Source organism: Pholcus phalangioides, unplaced genomic scaffold, assembly GCF_987345545.1.
Source record: "Pholcus phalangioides strain wild (caught in Gottingen) unplaced genomic scaffold, Ppha-v1.0 ptg000005l_1, whole genome shotgun sequence".
NCBI lineage: Eukaryota > Metazoa > Arthropoda > Arachnida > Araneae > Pholcidae > Pholcus > Pholcus phalangioides.
In genome coordinates, this window is record NW_028301598.1 from 6719245 (window position 1) to 6735172 (window position 15928).

The following is a 15928-nucleotide window of genomic DNA, read 5'->3' on the forward strand; positions in this document are numbered from 1 at the left end:
CCTCCGCAAACTAGAACAAAAGTGGCACTCCTGCCACGCTAACAAGAACGAAAGTAGTTGCCACCGATGCCTGCATATGAACTGTGCAGGTAAGCGAACAGTAAAGAAAGCGGCTGTCCTAGTCCTTCGAATCAGAACGAAAGTACAAACTCGAACGGAAGTGGCTGTCGAAACCTTGCAATCTAGAAAACAATAGATTGTTCCGCTCTTGCTGCAACTCATTGGTTACCGCGGGGCTCTGTTGCTTGGGAAATATTTCAGGGAAGTTTCGTTCAAATGCAGTTTCAAGAAGCCCCACGAAAATTAAAAGCATGTTCTTAACTTTATTGGCGATTTTTTTAAGCAAAAAAATTCAAAGTTTAGACATGCATTGTAAGAACACTGAAAACATTCATGTAAATATAATTAAACTCAAAGCCATGCACATTGTGCGGTGACCAAGAGGTGCGGGAGTGCATAAGGGATTAGCAACGTAAACAATTATATTTTGTTCTACACAGCATATACTGGAGAAGAAGAGACGAAAGAGGCCACTCAACGAGGGGCGCGAATAATTTGAACAAACCTGTTTATTTTCATCTCGATCTGCAGTTTTTCTCTATCTGCTGATTGGTCCGCTTTTCCCCCTTTCTTCCCCCCCCCCCCCCCTGCGGTAAGGTATCATCATCATCATTATCTCACCCTTACATTTTAAAACTACTCAGGCCCCATTTTCTCTATCCTCATCTTTTACTATATCCGGAAATCACTTCTTCCACCTCTATGCATTTGTTTAGGTTGCGCTCATAGTGGAGCGAAGAGGTACGCGTTACATGAATCGCGACTAGGAAGAAAATTTGCCGAAATATCAGCAGAAAAAAAATGGAGCTTTCGTTTTTTTTTGCATTTTGTTTGAGAATAATGTCAAGTACTGAATGGTAATACTTGAGTTTTTACATAAAACTAGTCATTTTAGCACGTGAAAAGTGGTAAAAATCTCGATCATCGATATCTGAATAAAAAAAAAAATTCTCTCAAATGTTTCGTTACAAATTTCTTTCTCAATGTTGCAAATTGAACTGTTTTCCTGATTTTGATGCAAATTTAACTATTTTTGATTGGGAACCACACATTTCCCCCAATCATTATTTTAATAAAAACATCGCAATTGAATTCAAACTAGTAATTTTCCATATGGAACTTTTCAACTATGTAAATTTAAAATTTTTCATAAATTGAATGCACATATTACATTTAAATCAATGGTGCTCAACATTTAGGAAGGTGCAGGCCACTTCACCTCATTCGTTTGAAAAAGTGTCGCGGACCAATTAAGTGAACTGCAAATATGCTAAGGATCACTTAAGTGGTGTGGAAATGGCTCGCTGGTAACTTGAGTGATGTGGAACTGCACCCCGCGGACAGCTTTATGGATCTGAAACTATGTATGCATCGGGTCACTGAAGTGATCAGTAAATATGCAGCAGGCCACTCAAGTGATCTGGAAATGTGGCTTGGGCCACTTGAGTAATGTGGAACTGCACGGGCAGCTTAAATGCTCCGAACCTGTGTCGTAGATCACTTGATAGCAGTGCCGTCTTAACGCATGGGCCCACTCGGGCATGGTCGGAGGGGGAGGGGAGAGTCCTCATGAGAATGAAATCTTGTTAAAGTTTTCGAGAATAAGAATGCAAATTTCTATTCACAAAATTTTTGACCAGGTAAAGGCCTCAGAAAAGGATATTAAACTGAAGAGCCAAAAAAACTGGTACAGGCATGCGTATGCAAATAAAGAGATATGGAACAAATCAGAGTACGGCGCTGCGGTCGGCAACGCCTATATAACACAACAAGTGTCTGGCATAGTTGTTAGATTTCGATTTCCGTGTGATTCTGAATTATCCTTAATTTATGGACATGAGTGTATATAAACCACTGGAGACACGGTCCTGTCTCACTAACTCTCTCTACCGTCCTACCTTGGTGCCTGGGAGGCCACTAATGTCTCTACTTCAGCGTCTCACGCCACAGTGCGTGAAATAAAGAAGGTAGGGTCGTGTCTCCAGTGGTGTACAGTCAAACCCACTCAGTGCGTCTACCGGTTAACACGTCACTCCGCTTACCGGGTCGCTTTTTAGAAGTCCCAATTGCCCTCAGGCAGGAACTAGCACAGCTATGGCTTACTGCGTTTAACGAGTCACTCCGCTTACTAAGTCATATTTTTGCTCTCCCGAGAGTGACTCATTAACGAGGTTTGACTGTATATGGTAGCATGATTGCCAGGAATGAAAGAGGGCCTGGGTTCGAGTCCCAACGGAAACCAGATAACTTTTCTTGCAGAGTTCACCTAGGCATCCAGAAAAGTGCTACTTCCTAATCGGAGAAATAATTTACGGACCGGCAACAATAAAATCTGACGGCCTTAGATCAAAATTAATGTAGATATGGCATAATATTTAAATTAAATCTAAAATTCTGTATAGGCTGTATAAATTGGTCGAAATTTCTCGCGGACCAGTAGAAAATTCTTACAAACGGGTGCGGACTAGTGCTTAGGAAAACACTGGTCTAAAGAATTGTGCGCAGTGCCACCCTTAGGGTGTGTGACAGGTGCGGTCGCACCGGGCCCCGCATTTTGGGAAGGGGCTCGCTTTTACGGTAACAATAATATCTTTCCAAAAATTCTGAATTTTCATCACCTCTGGAAATTTGATTTTTCATCTAGAAATAAATAATTCTGGAATTAAGTCTTTCATAACTTCTGATTTTTTTCATGAAAATTCGGGAGAATTCTTAATTTCCATCAATTCTGGAAATGATTTCTTTTCTTTCATTTTTTTCTAAATTTTCATCAATTCTAAAAATTTCTTTTACAATTGACGAAAATTCAGAATAAATCGAAGAAATACTTTTAGAATCGATAAAAAATTTAGAATAAATCAAAGTATTTTTCATCTCTTCTAAATTTTCATCAATTATAAGAGTATTTCTTTCAATTATTCCAAAAATTTTCATCAGTTCTAGAAGTATTTCTAGCATTTTCATGATTCTCATTTTCTTAATTTTCAGGGGGGGGGGCTGCTATTATTTTAGCACCGGGCCCTGCGTCTTATAAGAGTGGCCCTTATTTTGTGAATAAAATACCTTAATAACAGATACAGGTTTATAATACGTAATAAGAACATTTACTACAGATATCACGTTTTTTCTTAAGATTTCAGCCGCGAATATAACCGAGATAACCTTATTACTTTTTTTTCTATTAAAAAAAAGAATATATATCACCAATATTCAAACACCTCACACATATAGAAAACTTTCCCTAAACCGCTGTTTAAATTCCCTTAAAAATGGGAAAATGCCCTTCTTTTCCCCTATAACATTTTCTCATACGAGAGAGATGCCGAATCACTCGAATCATTCACAGCTGTGTTTTCATTGAACGCGTAACGTTAAAACTATTATTATTATTATTATTATCATCTCCTAATTTTGATCCCGCGGGGATTTTTGTCGTTTTTATTGCGATCATTTGATTCGTGACATAAAAAAAAGTTATTTCTTTCCCCCAATCTCTCAGTTATCAATTGGACATGGAGAAGAAAACAGAATTAAAGGTATGTTAGTGAGACTTTTCTCTAAATGCATGTAATTTTATACGTGTGGGGATTATTAATTATTAATATTGTTTTAATTATTTATTAATTTTAGTTGTTAATAATTTAATTATTATAATTTGTTTATTATTAATAAATGATTGATTATTTCCCCCAATGATATCGATTCTATGAATATCCTTCTTTACTTGATGCGAAAAGGAAATTGAAAAAAAAATATACTAAGTACGACCAGGGTTTATGCAGCTGTGTCTGATGCGTGTGTAAATAATTCAGCTACTGATTCGACGCTGTAATTCATTCGTTTTACAGCGTCGTGATTTCACACTTAATCCAGATTTTATAACCCCAACCAACCCCCATAATAAAATACACCGTTGACAAAAGCAAACTTTGAATTTCGAATATTTCTTCGCAACTAATCAGGGTCCGATTTTAACATGAGGTCACTCTGGGCCAGAGTCGCCCGTAGAGGTGAACGACTGGTGCAATCGCACAGGGCCACGTGCTCACGGAAATTATATCGAAACTGATCTTGGGGTACACGCGGTAGCCCAGGTCGATAAGATACTCGCCTAAAGTACCAAAGGAGGTTTAGAGGTGTCGCGAGTTCGATACCCGGTTCGTCCTTGTCAGAAAACTGTCCTGACGCAGGGGTACAGCAGAAACGGCGGCATGATCGCAGAAAAAGTTGCTACCGCAGGGAGTAACCCCCATCGAGGGGTTAGCGCACCAACCTCTCGATGAGCATAAAAAAAAACAAGCCTGCCGTTCGGAATCGGCACTAAATTGTAGGTCCCGGTCTAATTAGGCCCCCGTGTGCAAAAAATGACCGTGGTGCGACAAATATGATCAAATGAAACGAATCTTTTTTTTAAATAAATGCATTTTTGCTTCTCGTTGTGGATCAAAGGGGGGAACCAAGATCCACGAATCAAACAAAGGGCCCAAATTATAAAAAGTTTTCAGCAGTTCCTAAATTATTTCTTTCATCTATTCCGAATTTTCATTAATTCCGGAATAATTTCATACTTTGATTCTGAATTTTTCAAAAGTTCTAGAATTATTTCTTTCATTGATTCTGAATTTTCATAGGTGCTGATATATATACTATATATATACAGTATACAGGGTGCATAGGTAAAACATATGGCATTTTACTGGACGCACCGTTGATTCTATACTTCCAATTAGAAAAAGTATTCAAACAACGTGTAGCACTTAGATATGTCATTCATGTTGCAAGGGGATGTATAGTTATTTAAATTTAAAAGAAAATTGACTTTTTATACTGTCCCAGTGTGCCCAAAAATCTAATTTTTAAAGTTGCTGCCCAGTCTCTCTTGATGCCAACTAAAAAATTCTCCACGGTTCTAAGTGCAATATTCGCTGGGACATGCAAATTCGGAAAACGGAGGAAATTTGGAGCAAAAAACAGCGTTAAATGCGAGTAAAACGATTTTTTTGCATTTAGAGCTAGTGGAGATATCAGATTATTTTTTGCATTAGAGCCAAATTTTCGTTAGTTTTGGAACTATTTCTTTCATTAGTTTGAAAAATTTTCTTCGTTTCTGAATTTCAATCAATTCGGAATTTCCATCAAATTTTGTGTTTATATATTTTGTTGCTTGGATATTTTTCAGCATTTCTGTAATTCTATATGAATTTTTTGATGCCGATTCTCCCCACCCCCGAAAAATAAATATTATGACATCCCTGGCCCTGCAATTAATTCCTGACCGGGTCCTGTGACTGGTAATTGTGGCTTTGCCCAGGATAAAAACAAGGATTATGGGGCGCCCGCCACCGACGTCAAAGATTTTTGGCTTGTCAGTGAATATGTTATCAAATTTTTAAGTCCTGGGCAAAATGCCTCACTTATCAATGGGCAAATCAGTCCCTGCCATCAATATAACACAAAAATACTAAAAATTTACTGATACGAGCATATGAGAAAGATATTTCGGATCTGGTAACCCTACACATGCCGGAGTGTGTGTGTGTTCTGAGTGTATGTGTACACATACGTTAAGAGGGCACGTGCCCTTTTAACGTATTTATGTTGCCAGAGTTGTGCGTGTTTCATATTCTTGCTGGTGCTGCCATCTGTCTTCCATATTTCGAAGTGAATATGATAGATGCTTTAATTGTCATGTTATGTGAGTACCATGTTGTTGTTTTCTCTACTCTCTGCGAGTTAGAGGCTATTCTAGTATTACGTCAACAGATTTTTAGCCATTTTCGACCCCCCCCCCCACTTGTCAGCAAAATTTCGTCAGCAGCTTAGAATATTTCATATCTTCAAAAAGGGTGCTTGATGACATAAGCAACCTTCAAACCCTCCCCCCGTCATCAAAAGTCACCAAATTCGAAACCCCCTCGATGCTGACGTGATACTTTATTGACCCCTTAGGATAAGAACATAGTGCACGCTGGTTTCCGATTTGTTCTGCCAGTCCTCTCCATTACGGATTGGTTAAAAAAACTTGAAATTCAAGTTTTTAATCCAATGCGTAACAAACGTGGATTTGCAGAATCGGAAACCAGCACGCACTATGTTCGCACCCTTAGGGACTGCCGTTTCTACTTCAGTGCGCACTGTTACTGTGTGCATGACATAAAGGAAGAAAAGTCGCGTATCCCATGGTCTAATGCAGTGATTCCCAACGTGGGCGTTAACGCCCCCGGGGGGTGATAGAATGTTCCAGAGGGGCGGTAGAAGCCACGGGTATAACATAGGATCCTACGGGTTAGATTGCGTTGGGGGGCGATGGGAGAAGAAAATTTCTGAAGAAGGGGGCGATGGGACACAAAAAAGATTGGGAAACTATGGTCTAATGTTTATTAGCACACTAGTCTTAATTACACAAAGACTGAAGTTCGATTCCAGATGGGGATCAGCCTCCCCCCCCCCCCCTCCGCTAGGTACGCCCATGTTGTAGGCTATGGTGGCTGAAGAAAATCCTCTCTCGCCGAAATAAATGAAAATAAAAAAATAGGAAAAAAAAAATTTTTACACCACCTGAGTAGTGGTTTTCTGAAAATGGCGCTACTTCCACATTTTCTGAAATGTCTTAATTTTAATTACTAGATTTCGGATCGCCACCGGTGGCAACAGTCGGCGGTTGTTTATTATTTTTCGCGTCATGGCGCGAGTAGCAGCGTTTGTCGTGTCGAATTTTTCTTCGGTGCACCGCGACTGCAGACGATGACGAAGAGATCGCGATCCCGATGGTGCTCTCTGCAGAAGATAAAAGATAGTTACTACGAAGGATTCGCACATGAACGGAAATGGACTCGGTAACGACTGCTAGCAGTAGCATGGACTCTCCCGATGCGTCCGCGATGCCGCCCATGATAACGACCTACACCGTGATCGGGGACAGCGTCTGCGAGGACAGCAGCACCCAGGAACGGCCGCAAAACAGGTAATTATTATTATAATAATCGTATTCTTCCGGATGTTTTCCTCACTGCTTGCTCTGTTTACGTTGCTCTGATGTTCACGTGCTTTGCATACTTCAATGGGGAGTGCTCAGTTTGTAGAGTCGCTCAACTCCCGTTTCTTTACATGTCACTTGTATCTAATGATGATTCGAAATGATTCCGGTCCAATTCCGTTGCATAATCGCACAAAGGAGGAAAAATTCATTTTAATAGTCGGACGGTCTCTACCAAAACTCCATTCATATCTCCTTATACCCCTGTGCAGCAGCACAGGGCAGGAGTTTTTTTTGCTTTATATTTCTCTGTTAAGTGGGGGAGGAGGAACAGCACGGTGTAAGGAGCCCTAAATAGGGGTCTGGCATGGCCCCACAAGAGTGGGGGCTGGCACGGCTCTAGCCCTGGGGCCCTGGGACGATTCTCATCATTTTTGGTTTTGTCACGCTATAAATTAACTATGCACGGGGCCCGTGAAAAATTTAGTTTGGGGGGGGGGCATTCTAGAATCTAGAGCCAACGTAAACAGCAAGCAGTAAGAAAACATCTGGGCAAGTGTGCATGCCTTTATACAGGTATCTAAAAACAGTATGTAAACACATTTTGACAACATTCAATATAGCATATACTTATAGTTAAAAAACTAAAAAATTAGTTCCAACAGATTCATAAAAATGAGCATTGACTGATATACAGGGTAAGTGACCCATATTTTATGGGACAGTCACAGTAATTTTGGCCACCCTACCTATTTTTTATGACGTCTTGTTTTTCCTGTGTTTTCAATGAGGCTTGGTTGAATTTTTGAACTGAAATCAAAAACCAAGATTATTTACATGACTTATAAATTATATTATGATAATTATGACACAAATATCAGAATTTCATTAATTACATCATATATTATTAATTAATTATCATAATATCATTAATTACAAGTTATATAAATATCAAACCCATGCAGAAAGTAAGTACCATCTGTTCATATCTTCAGCCCATCATAAAGTAGAAAAGTCATGACGCATGCGTAATTACTTCCTCCTACTCGAGGACAAAGTAGCCAAACCATTTTGTTTGTTTTCGTTCATATTTGAAGTCATTGCCTGGGCGGGTCATTCAAGTATTGCGTCAGCACCCCCCCCCCCCCCCCTCAGTAGCTTAGAATATTTCATATCTGCAAAAAGATGACATGAGCAACCTTCAAACCCTCTCCCCTCCTTGTCATCGAAAGTCAGAAAATCGTAACACCTCGATGCTGACATAATACTTGAATGACCCCCCTGTGAGTATTCGTGTTTAAAAAATCAATCAGCCTGCCAGTTTTGAAGTAAGAGTAGCAATTAAATTTGGTGAAAAATATAAGCACTATTCTTGGCGCCATGGTGCCAAGCATGGTTCCCATCCTGAACGGCACAGCAATAATCCATTAGAAACAGAAATAATCCTTGGGGTACATGCACGTGAAATTATCCTTAGGGCACAAACATGTAAATAATCCCAAATGCGCGTAATAAATCGAAATAATCCAACGGAATTTTGAACGCTGTGAACTCATACTACCGAATTTTAAAAATTCATCACGGCAATACGGAATTAAAATCACCAGAAGTATTAAACTCCGAAGTGGTTGAAGCTACTAAGCCTCGGCCCAACAGAAGCCAGTAGTAAAATAATTTTTAAAAAATTTTTAGATATTTCTTTAATGCCCATGACTTACTTTCCAGATGAGCTTGGTATATTCATCTCACATAACGGTTAAGCATACTTTATACAGTGGTGTTGACTGAAAAAGCATGGTCATAAGGCAATAAAAATAGGACCCACATGGGTTGAGATTTTTCTCGATCCGTCCCTCCATGCAGTTCAGTCAAGCTATCATTTGTTCATATTGTTTGTTAGTTATTTAAATGCTGTGTTTGCATTCAACAAGACTACTTTTTCCATATGAAGATTTTTTCCTTTTTTTTTTTGCAGGTTAGCATTGGCAATACCTCACGGAGATGATAAGAAGCAGATTTTACACATAAAGAAAGAGAAAAAACCAGCCACGAGGAAATCATGGCGAGGCAGACTTCTTCCAACAGATGCCAAGCCATGGCGGAAACAAAAATTCATCGAGAAGTGGTTAGTAGAAGAACAGTTTCGTGGCTGGTTGGCCAGTCATCCTGAGGACCCAACGTTAGCGAGGTGTGTGACGTGCAACCAGGAACTGGTCGCCGGTAAAAGTGAACTTATCAAACATTCTAGGACGAGAAAGCACGTCAAATCAACACAGGGTGGTGGTGGTGGTATCGATAGAGACATTTCTGTAGAGGAAGAGGAGGAAGAAGATGCATCAAACCCACCAAAAAGTAACCAGCCCTTATTATTGTGGGTCCTTGGGGAACAGGATAGCCCTACGACGACTACAGAAGTCAAGGTGAAAGATCTGTAGAGTTATTGTGATAAGAAAATAATTTTTTCATGAAATATTCAACAAACAATTCCTTAAAGTTTATATTTTATGTTGTTTTTTTTTTTGTTGTTGTTTATACAAATTTGTGAGAAATGTGATATTAAATTTTCTCTACTGGTGTCATCTGTAAAAAAAGTGATGTCATGTTTCTTCTAGCGTCAGTCAAATACAGTGGAACTTTGCTTATCCTACCTTTATTTTTACATAACTTCCTGCTAACTGATTTCCTTTCATACAATTTTTCCCATAAGAAATATCAGAAACTTTACTGCTGATTGGAATGAAGATGCTAGCGAAATCAAACAGATTTCTATAGGGCCCATTCCGCCAATTCTCAAACTGCTCTAGGAAGCCCTGGATAAACATTGATTAGGGAAAGGACCACTGCCGGTGGAAAAAGTTTGAGAACTCCTGCTCTGGGGAATTGCTTGGTTGGAACAGCAACAACATTAGGACGCATCATAAATATTTTTTCAATATAGCTTTAACCCTTTGAATAGCAGGCATTTTTCCAAAACCCATAGAAAACAATGTAAACAGGCATCTCCACTATGGAGACACAGCACCAGAAAGCATTGAAACAAAGAATGACAAAGGATGTTTATGTGTTGGTTTAGTGGATTTTTGATTATAAATATAATCTAAAATAAAAGTCTGAATTGTTGCATAAATTGTGCTATAAATTGATGCATATTCAACTTTAAATGCCCCAGAGCTAAGACATGGGTTTGTTCTCTAATGCAGTGTTTTTCAACCACTGATCGGTGAAAATTTCCTGCTGGTCCACGAAACATTTCGACCACTTCATAACTTCAGATTTATTATGAATATTGCACTGTCTCTAGTTTGATTTTTATTTCTGTCTTAGCTGTCTGTAAATTATATCTCCCATTTATTTATTTTTTGCTGGTCCGCAAATTATTTCTCGAAAGACTTTTTAAGGCATTTGCTTTATTGTTGGTCTGCAAATTGCTTGCCTCATTTGTTTATTTTTGCCAAGTCTGCAAATTATTTCACCTATTTGCTGTGTTTGTTTTTTGCCAGTTCACTCTATTTATTTTTTTATATTTTTTGCCGGTACACAAATTGTTTCTCACACTTTATTTCTGCTAGTCTGCAAATTATTTTTCCCATTTCCGCCAGTCCACAAAATTTTTTGACTACTTTCACTGGTCGAAGCTATAAAAAGGTTGAAAACACTGCTCTAATGGCTTTTTGACTCTCATTGAGGCTCATCCCAATTATGTTGGATGTTATAGGTTTTATTTTATCATCTTCACCTATTTTTTGCGATCAAATACAAATACCTAAGGTGTCAATGTACAGTGAATTCCGCTTGTACAACATTCCCACTTAGAACATTTTTCAGCTCTGTATGATTTATTTTCGTGGTCCCAACTCTAACTAATGCTCATAGGGATCTCCTGTTTGAAGCATTTTCCATCTTACATTTTTCATGATGGTTCTTTAAAACACATTTTAAGCAAGATCCACTAAAAAGCTGGATAAATGATCCAGTATCTGGTAATATATATAATTCCATGGTAATAAAACTATTTCTACCTCTCATTTTGACCATTTTCAACTGCATGTAATGGATTTACCCTTGACTTTCATATGTAAACTTCACGTTTAGAAAGTATCTCAACTGAGAATAATGTGACTTGAAGAAAATATGTTATGGCTGTCACCAGTCTTCCAAACTGCACTTTTTACTGCCCTCCAGCAAAATTTTGTTTTTCCTCTGCGCTTTCCGGCTCAAGTCAACGTATGTAGGATCATTTATTATATAGTCGTGGTTTTACCTTAATTCCAGAGACCACAAGGAGGGGTGTTCAAAATTTTTAAAATATGCATAGTAGTCTCTTAATCATATACATTATTTGCATTTATCATTATAAACTAACAATGATTGATTTATGATTATGTGGAATGAATCTATTTTTTTCATTTGCTAAAATCATTAATAACTATGTATAATCTTCCTACTAATCACTTTTTCAAGTATGTATTATTTGATGCATGTTTTTTTAGAACATCCTCGTGTGCAATCATGGTGATTTCAAAAATAAGTTTTTTAATCATTTTTTACTAAATTCTAATTTATTTTTGTAGTATCTTTCTGGTTTTGGAAGTGATTTGACATCTGAAGACCCAAGATGCCCAAACTCTTTGCCATGGGGGCAGGTCAGTAATAATTTCTGTTGGTATCTCACCAAATTTATACAAATACAATATAATTACAAGGCCACAACAGGCAAAATGCCTGAGAAAAAGATGCCCATAACAAATATGGATGTCATATATATTTCAAAAATACAGCAACAATAATTAAAAATGCAATTACAAACAATATATATATGTGACAAAATATTATACAATGACCATAAAGAATACTTATGGTTGTCTTTTTTTTTTTTTTTATTTATGGCATCACACTTTTCTGTAAGTTTAGGCATGTAATCATGATGCTTGAACTCACTTTCCAGTGCAGATTCACTTATGAATGTGTTTTAGGAACCGACAAAAATTTAAAAAATAAAAAAAAATTGATCAACCATGTATCGTGAAAAGCTGCAAATCATTTGTAACTTTGACAGAATATTTTACTTGCTTTTTGCATCACTTGTATGCATTTTTATGAAAACAGCATCCATATTCACAAAAATCTAAATGTTTCTTAGAAAAATTGCAATTTTCTTTGTATGTTTTTTGCTTATAACATGCACAGTTTACAACAAATTTTCATGAAATGTACAGAAAATCAACACATCCATATTTGATGAGGTATAAGCATTTGGAGATAAAAGAAACTATTTGTAATATATACAATCGGCCCCCGTATTCACTGTTTCCGTATTTGCGGTTTTTCCTTTATTGGGAAATTTTTTTTTGACAACACTCGGCAATCATCGTTCACGTGTTTTGTTTACAAAGTTCGAGCTGTGCTTGTTTAAGATGGCCCATTCTTCTAGTGCTACTGATAATGCTTTGAAAAGGTAAATAAAAGTGAAAACTTGGCAAGAAAAATTGATACATTATTTTTATTTGGTGTCAATACCTGTGGTCCACCATTAAGGAATCAACGAATCTACACTGAGATATATATGTATATATATATATCAAGAAAAAAGAATCTGAAATTCGTTCAGCTGTAGCTGTACCTGTGGCAGTAAAAACTGCAGCGCCTACAGGATCTATGTGGTTTCTGGTACAAAAAATGCTGTTTTTTGTGGGTACAAAAGACAGTATTATAACAGAAAAGGCGAAAAATTTTACTCATCCATAAGGGAAGGGCTTGTGAAACGTCTATTTCATCACAATTTTATGCAAGTAAAGGTTGTTTGATGGGTTTAAGAAACTATAAACGATTCGGATAACGCAATGTAAAAATCACTGGTGATCAAGCCTATGCCGACTAGGAGGCATCTAGAAAATTTCCAAAGACACTGTAGAAAATTATTGAAGAGAAGGGTTATGAGAAGGCATAACACCTCAGCAGGTGTTTAACACTGGCGAAACTACACTATTTTGGAAGAAAATGCTGCAAAGAAGTTAAGCAAGAGAGGAACAGCGAGCTCCTGGTTTTAAGCAAGTAGAGATGGACTTACTATGTTGTTTTGCGCAAATGCGTATGGGTACATGATAAAGCCCACTATCATTTTTAAATCTGTGAATCCGTGAGCATTGAAGGGAAGGATAAGCCAAAGCTCCCAGTATTTTGGACGAATAATAAAAAGGCTTGGGCAATGAAAACATTTTTCCTGGATTTGGTTTAAACTGTGTTTCGTTCCTGAAGTCAAGAGGCACCTTGAGAGTAAATACATGTTATTCGAAGTTCTTTTGATACTGGATTGACGGGGAGAATTAATGCAGCTGACTGGTCCTGAAACTGAAGCAGTACCAGATGAAGAAGATCAAGGTAAAGAAGTAGAAGACAAATAGCGAAAGGGCTTCACAAGCTCAAATCAGCAATAGATTATTTTCATAACATAGATCCCTCTATTTTACTTTCTTCGCCATGTAGAAAAATTAGTAGAGGATGCCTTGTCAACATACACTCCATGATATGAATAAGAGAAGAAACGGCAAACAGAAAAATCACAATGTTTTTTCAGAAAACATCGCCAACAATCGCTGTACCCTCTTTCACTTTCCCTTCTACCTCTGCATCACCCTGCTCTTTCTCATGATGTCCAGTAAACGAGATATACAAATATACAAAACAAACCTATGGTTTCGGTTATTCGTGGATTTCCGTTTCCGCTGTTACCCGTGGAACGTAACCCCCACGAATACGGGAGGCTGACTGTATAGTGTAGCTGTCCCCCAGATTTTCTGGGAGGCTCCAGAATTTCAATTTCATCTCCTGGATTCCCCAAAAAAATTCTTATATATCCAGAATTTCAACTATAATTGTAAAAAAATTCCTTTTGGGGGGGGGGAATTATTCCCAAAGAATGAACTTGGAAAAAAGACTGTTGCTTTCATTTTTAATCCCAATGATGACGTCACAAGCATCCATTATGCTCAAATACACTGGGGGTCCATTTGGGGACAAACAGTCGGTATTAATTCGGCCTTTTGAGATCTAAAATTATTAAGATGACATGTATCTTCTTAGACCGTATCTCCTGTGAGTCTGTATGATCTGTTTCAGGCCCAATGGCAATTTTTTGTTGGCATGATTTCATTTGAGAGCAGTACAGTTATGAAAGGTAATTTAACATACTGGTTGGTGATGATTGGAAACTTGTTGCTAATCAGAGATGGTTTGCATGATGTCACATTTTTGCAAAGGGGAAAAATCTCTATATTGTTTTGAAAAATCACTTTTCTATGGAATTTGGATCCATGTGAAAACCTCCCTAGTTTTCCGAAGTTGGCAACTATGAACTTATATAAAAATTCTAGTTTTGAATGTTGCGAAAACTCAGAAAAATAGCAGCAATAGTTTCAGTTACTTACTTGAAGTAGCTTGATGATAACTGTCACATTTTTACTTTTAAAAATAAAAAAATCCCTACTTTCAAAAAAAAAATCTGAGTTACTTATGAAAATCTGTTACTTATATAAAAATGCTGTATATCAGGGTCTGATAAATAATTTAGTCACGAGCAAAATTTCAAAGGCGTCAAGAAATTCCCCCACCCCATTAACAAAATTGGTCCAAAATAGTGCTGGCATAATTTCCAGTAATTTTGTGCTGTCCTTCAACTTCAATTAAATTATCATGCATAGAAAATATTAGATGACAATTCTATGGCGGCCTGGTGCCTGCGATTTGTCCAGCCCTGTTGTACATTTATAATTTTTGCTAGAAACAGAGAAAAAAAGTGAAACTGGTGGGCCTTTTGGTAATCAAACATAGTAATTGTGGCTAAAGATCCTGTACCGATCACATAGTAATCGTTAATAATCTTAGGTTAAAAAATTTTAATCAATATTATGGATGCTCTGCTCTCCAGCAGCTTGTATGACAGTACAGAGACTCTTGTGTTGTATCTGATGGAAACCTTCAGCAAATGCACTTTCTAAAAAAGATTTGTTACACTGGATATCTGAGAATTGTAAAAAATGATGCAGAGTGGAACTAATCATGCTACACCCCGTTTTGTACTGATGGAAAGTGTAGAGTTTAGCAAAAAATGTACTAGAATCTTTTGAAGTCAGAGCATAGGGGGCGGGGGAATTGTCAGATAAGGTGTAGCTTTGAATTGGCCACAAGAGCTAAAATTTTATTTTTAAACTGTATAAACTTTATTATGGGAACTTATGACAAATTGTTTTGTTGTGCATTCTCACTTGCGTATGTAATCAAATTGTTTTTTTTTCCCTCTTTTAGAATAATCCGCAAGTATGTCCTTATAATTTATATGCAGAACAGATATCAGGGACAGCATTTACTATGCCGCGGGAGCACAACAGGCGAACGTGTGTATTTTTATTGGTGTTAAAAAATGTCTAAAATTGGAATCTTTTGACTAATACTGACATGAAATACAAATATCAAGATTCCTAACACATTTCTGACACACTATTGGTGTCATCTTCAAAATATACAACCTCTATCATGCTGACTGAGTTGGTTACGAAATTTCAATTCCCAGTCACTCAGCGGGGAAATTAAATCAAGTAAAAGTCAGCCAGCCGTTGTAGTAAGAATTTTTGGCCTGAGTGCCTGACTTGTACAGATGTAGTTTTTGCTCTGCGCAACCGAGAGTTTACATTTGCTAACCAACCCATGTATGGTCTGTGATCAGCATGATAGTGGTTATATATATCTTTTTAAGAACCCATCCATAGTATGTTGAAACATGCTAAGATTCATGTTTTTTTCCTTGCTATTTGCCTTAAGCATTCTTCTTTACTGTGTTATTAAACAATGCATTAAAGTTTTAAGTATTATGTCATTTTGTTTTGTCTTCATTGTTAT

The 15928-nt window shown here is 37.4% G+C and overlaps 1 protein-coding gene across 2 annotated transcripts in view; it reads left to right on the forward strand.

The window, feature by feature from the left end:
• The first annotated feature begins 3375 nt into the window (after positions 1-3375).
• Positions 3376-15928, forward strand: part of hgo (homogentisate 1,2-dioxygenase) — a 33255-nt gene continuing 20702 nt past the window's right edge. The window contains exons 1-4 of one of the 2 annotated variants that reach the window (XM_089232220.1): positions 6623-7024; positions 9012-9456; positions 11608-11679; positions 15338-15426. In XM_089232220.1, the coding sequence (XP_089088346.1) occupies positions 6888-7024; positions 9012-9456; positions 11608-11679; positions 15338-15426 (743 nt within the window). In that variant the 5' untranslated portion in view covers positions 6623-6887. Of the gene's footprint in view, positions 3597-6622; positions 7025-9011; positions 9457-11607; positions 11680-15337; positions 15427-15928 lie in introns of those variants that run through there. The other variant, XM_089232221.1, reaches the window with a different exon arrangement.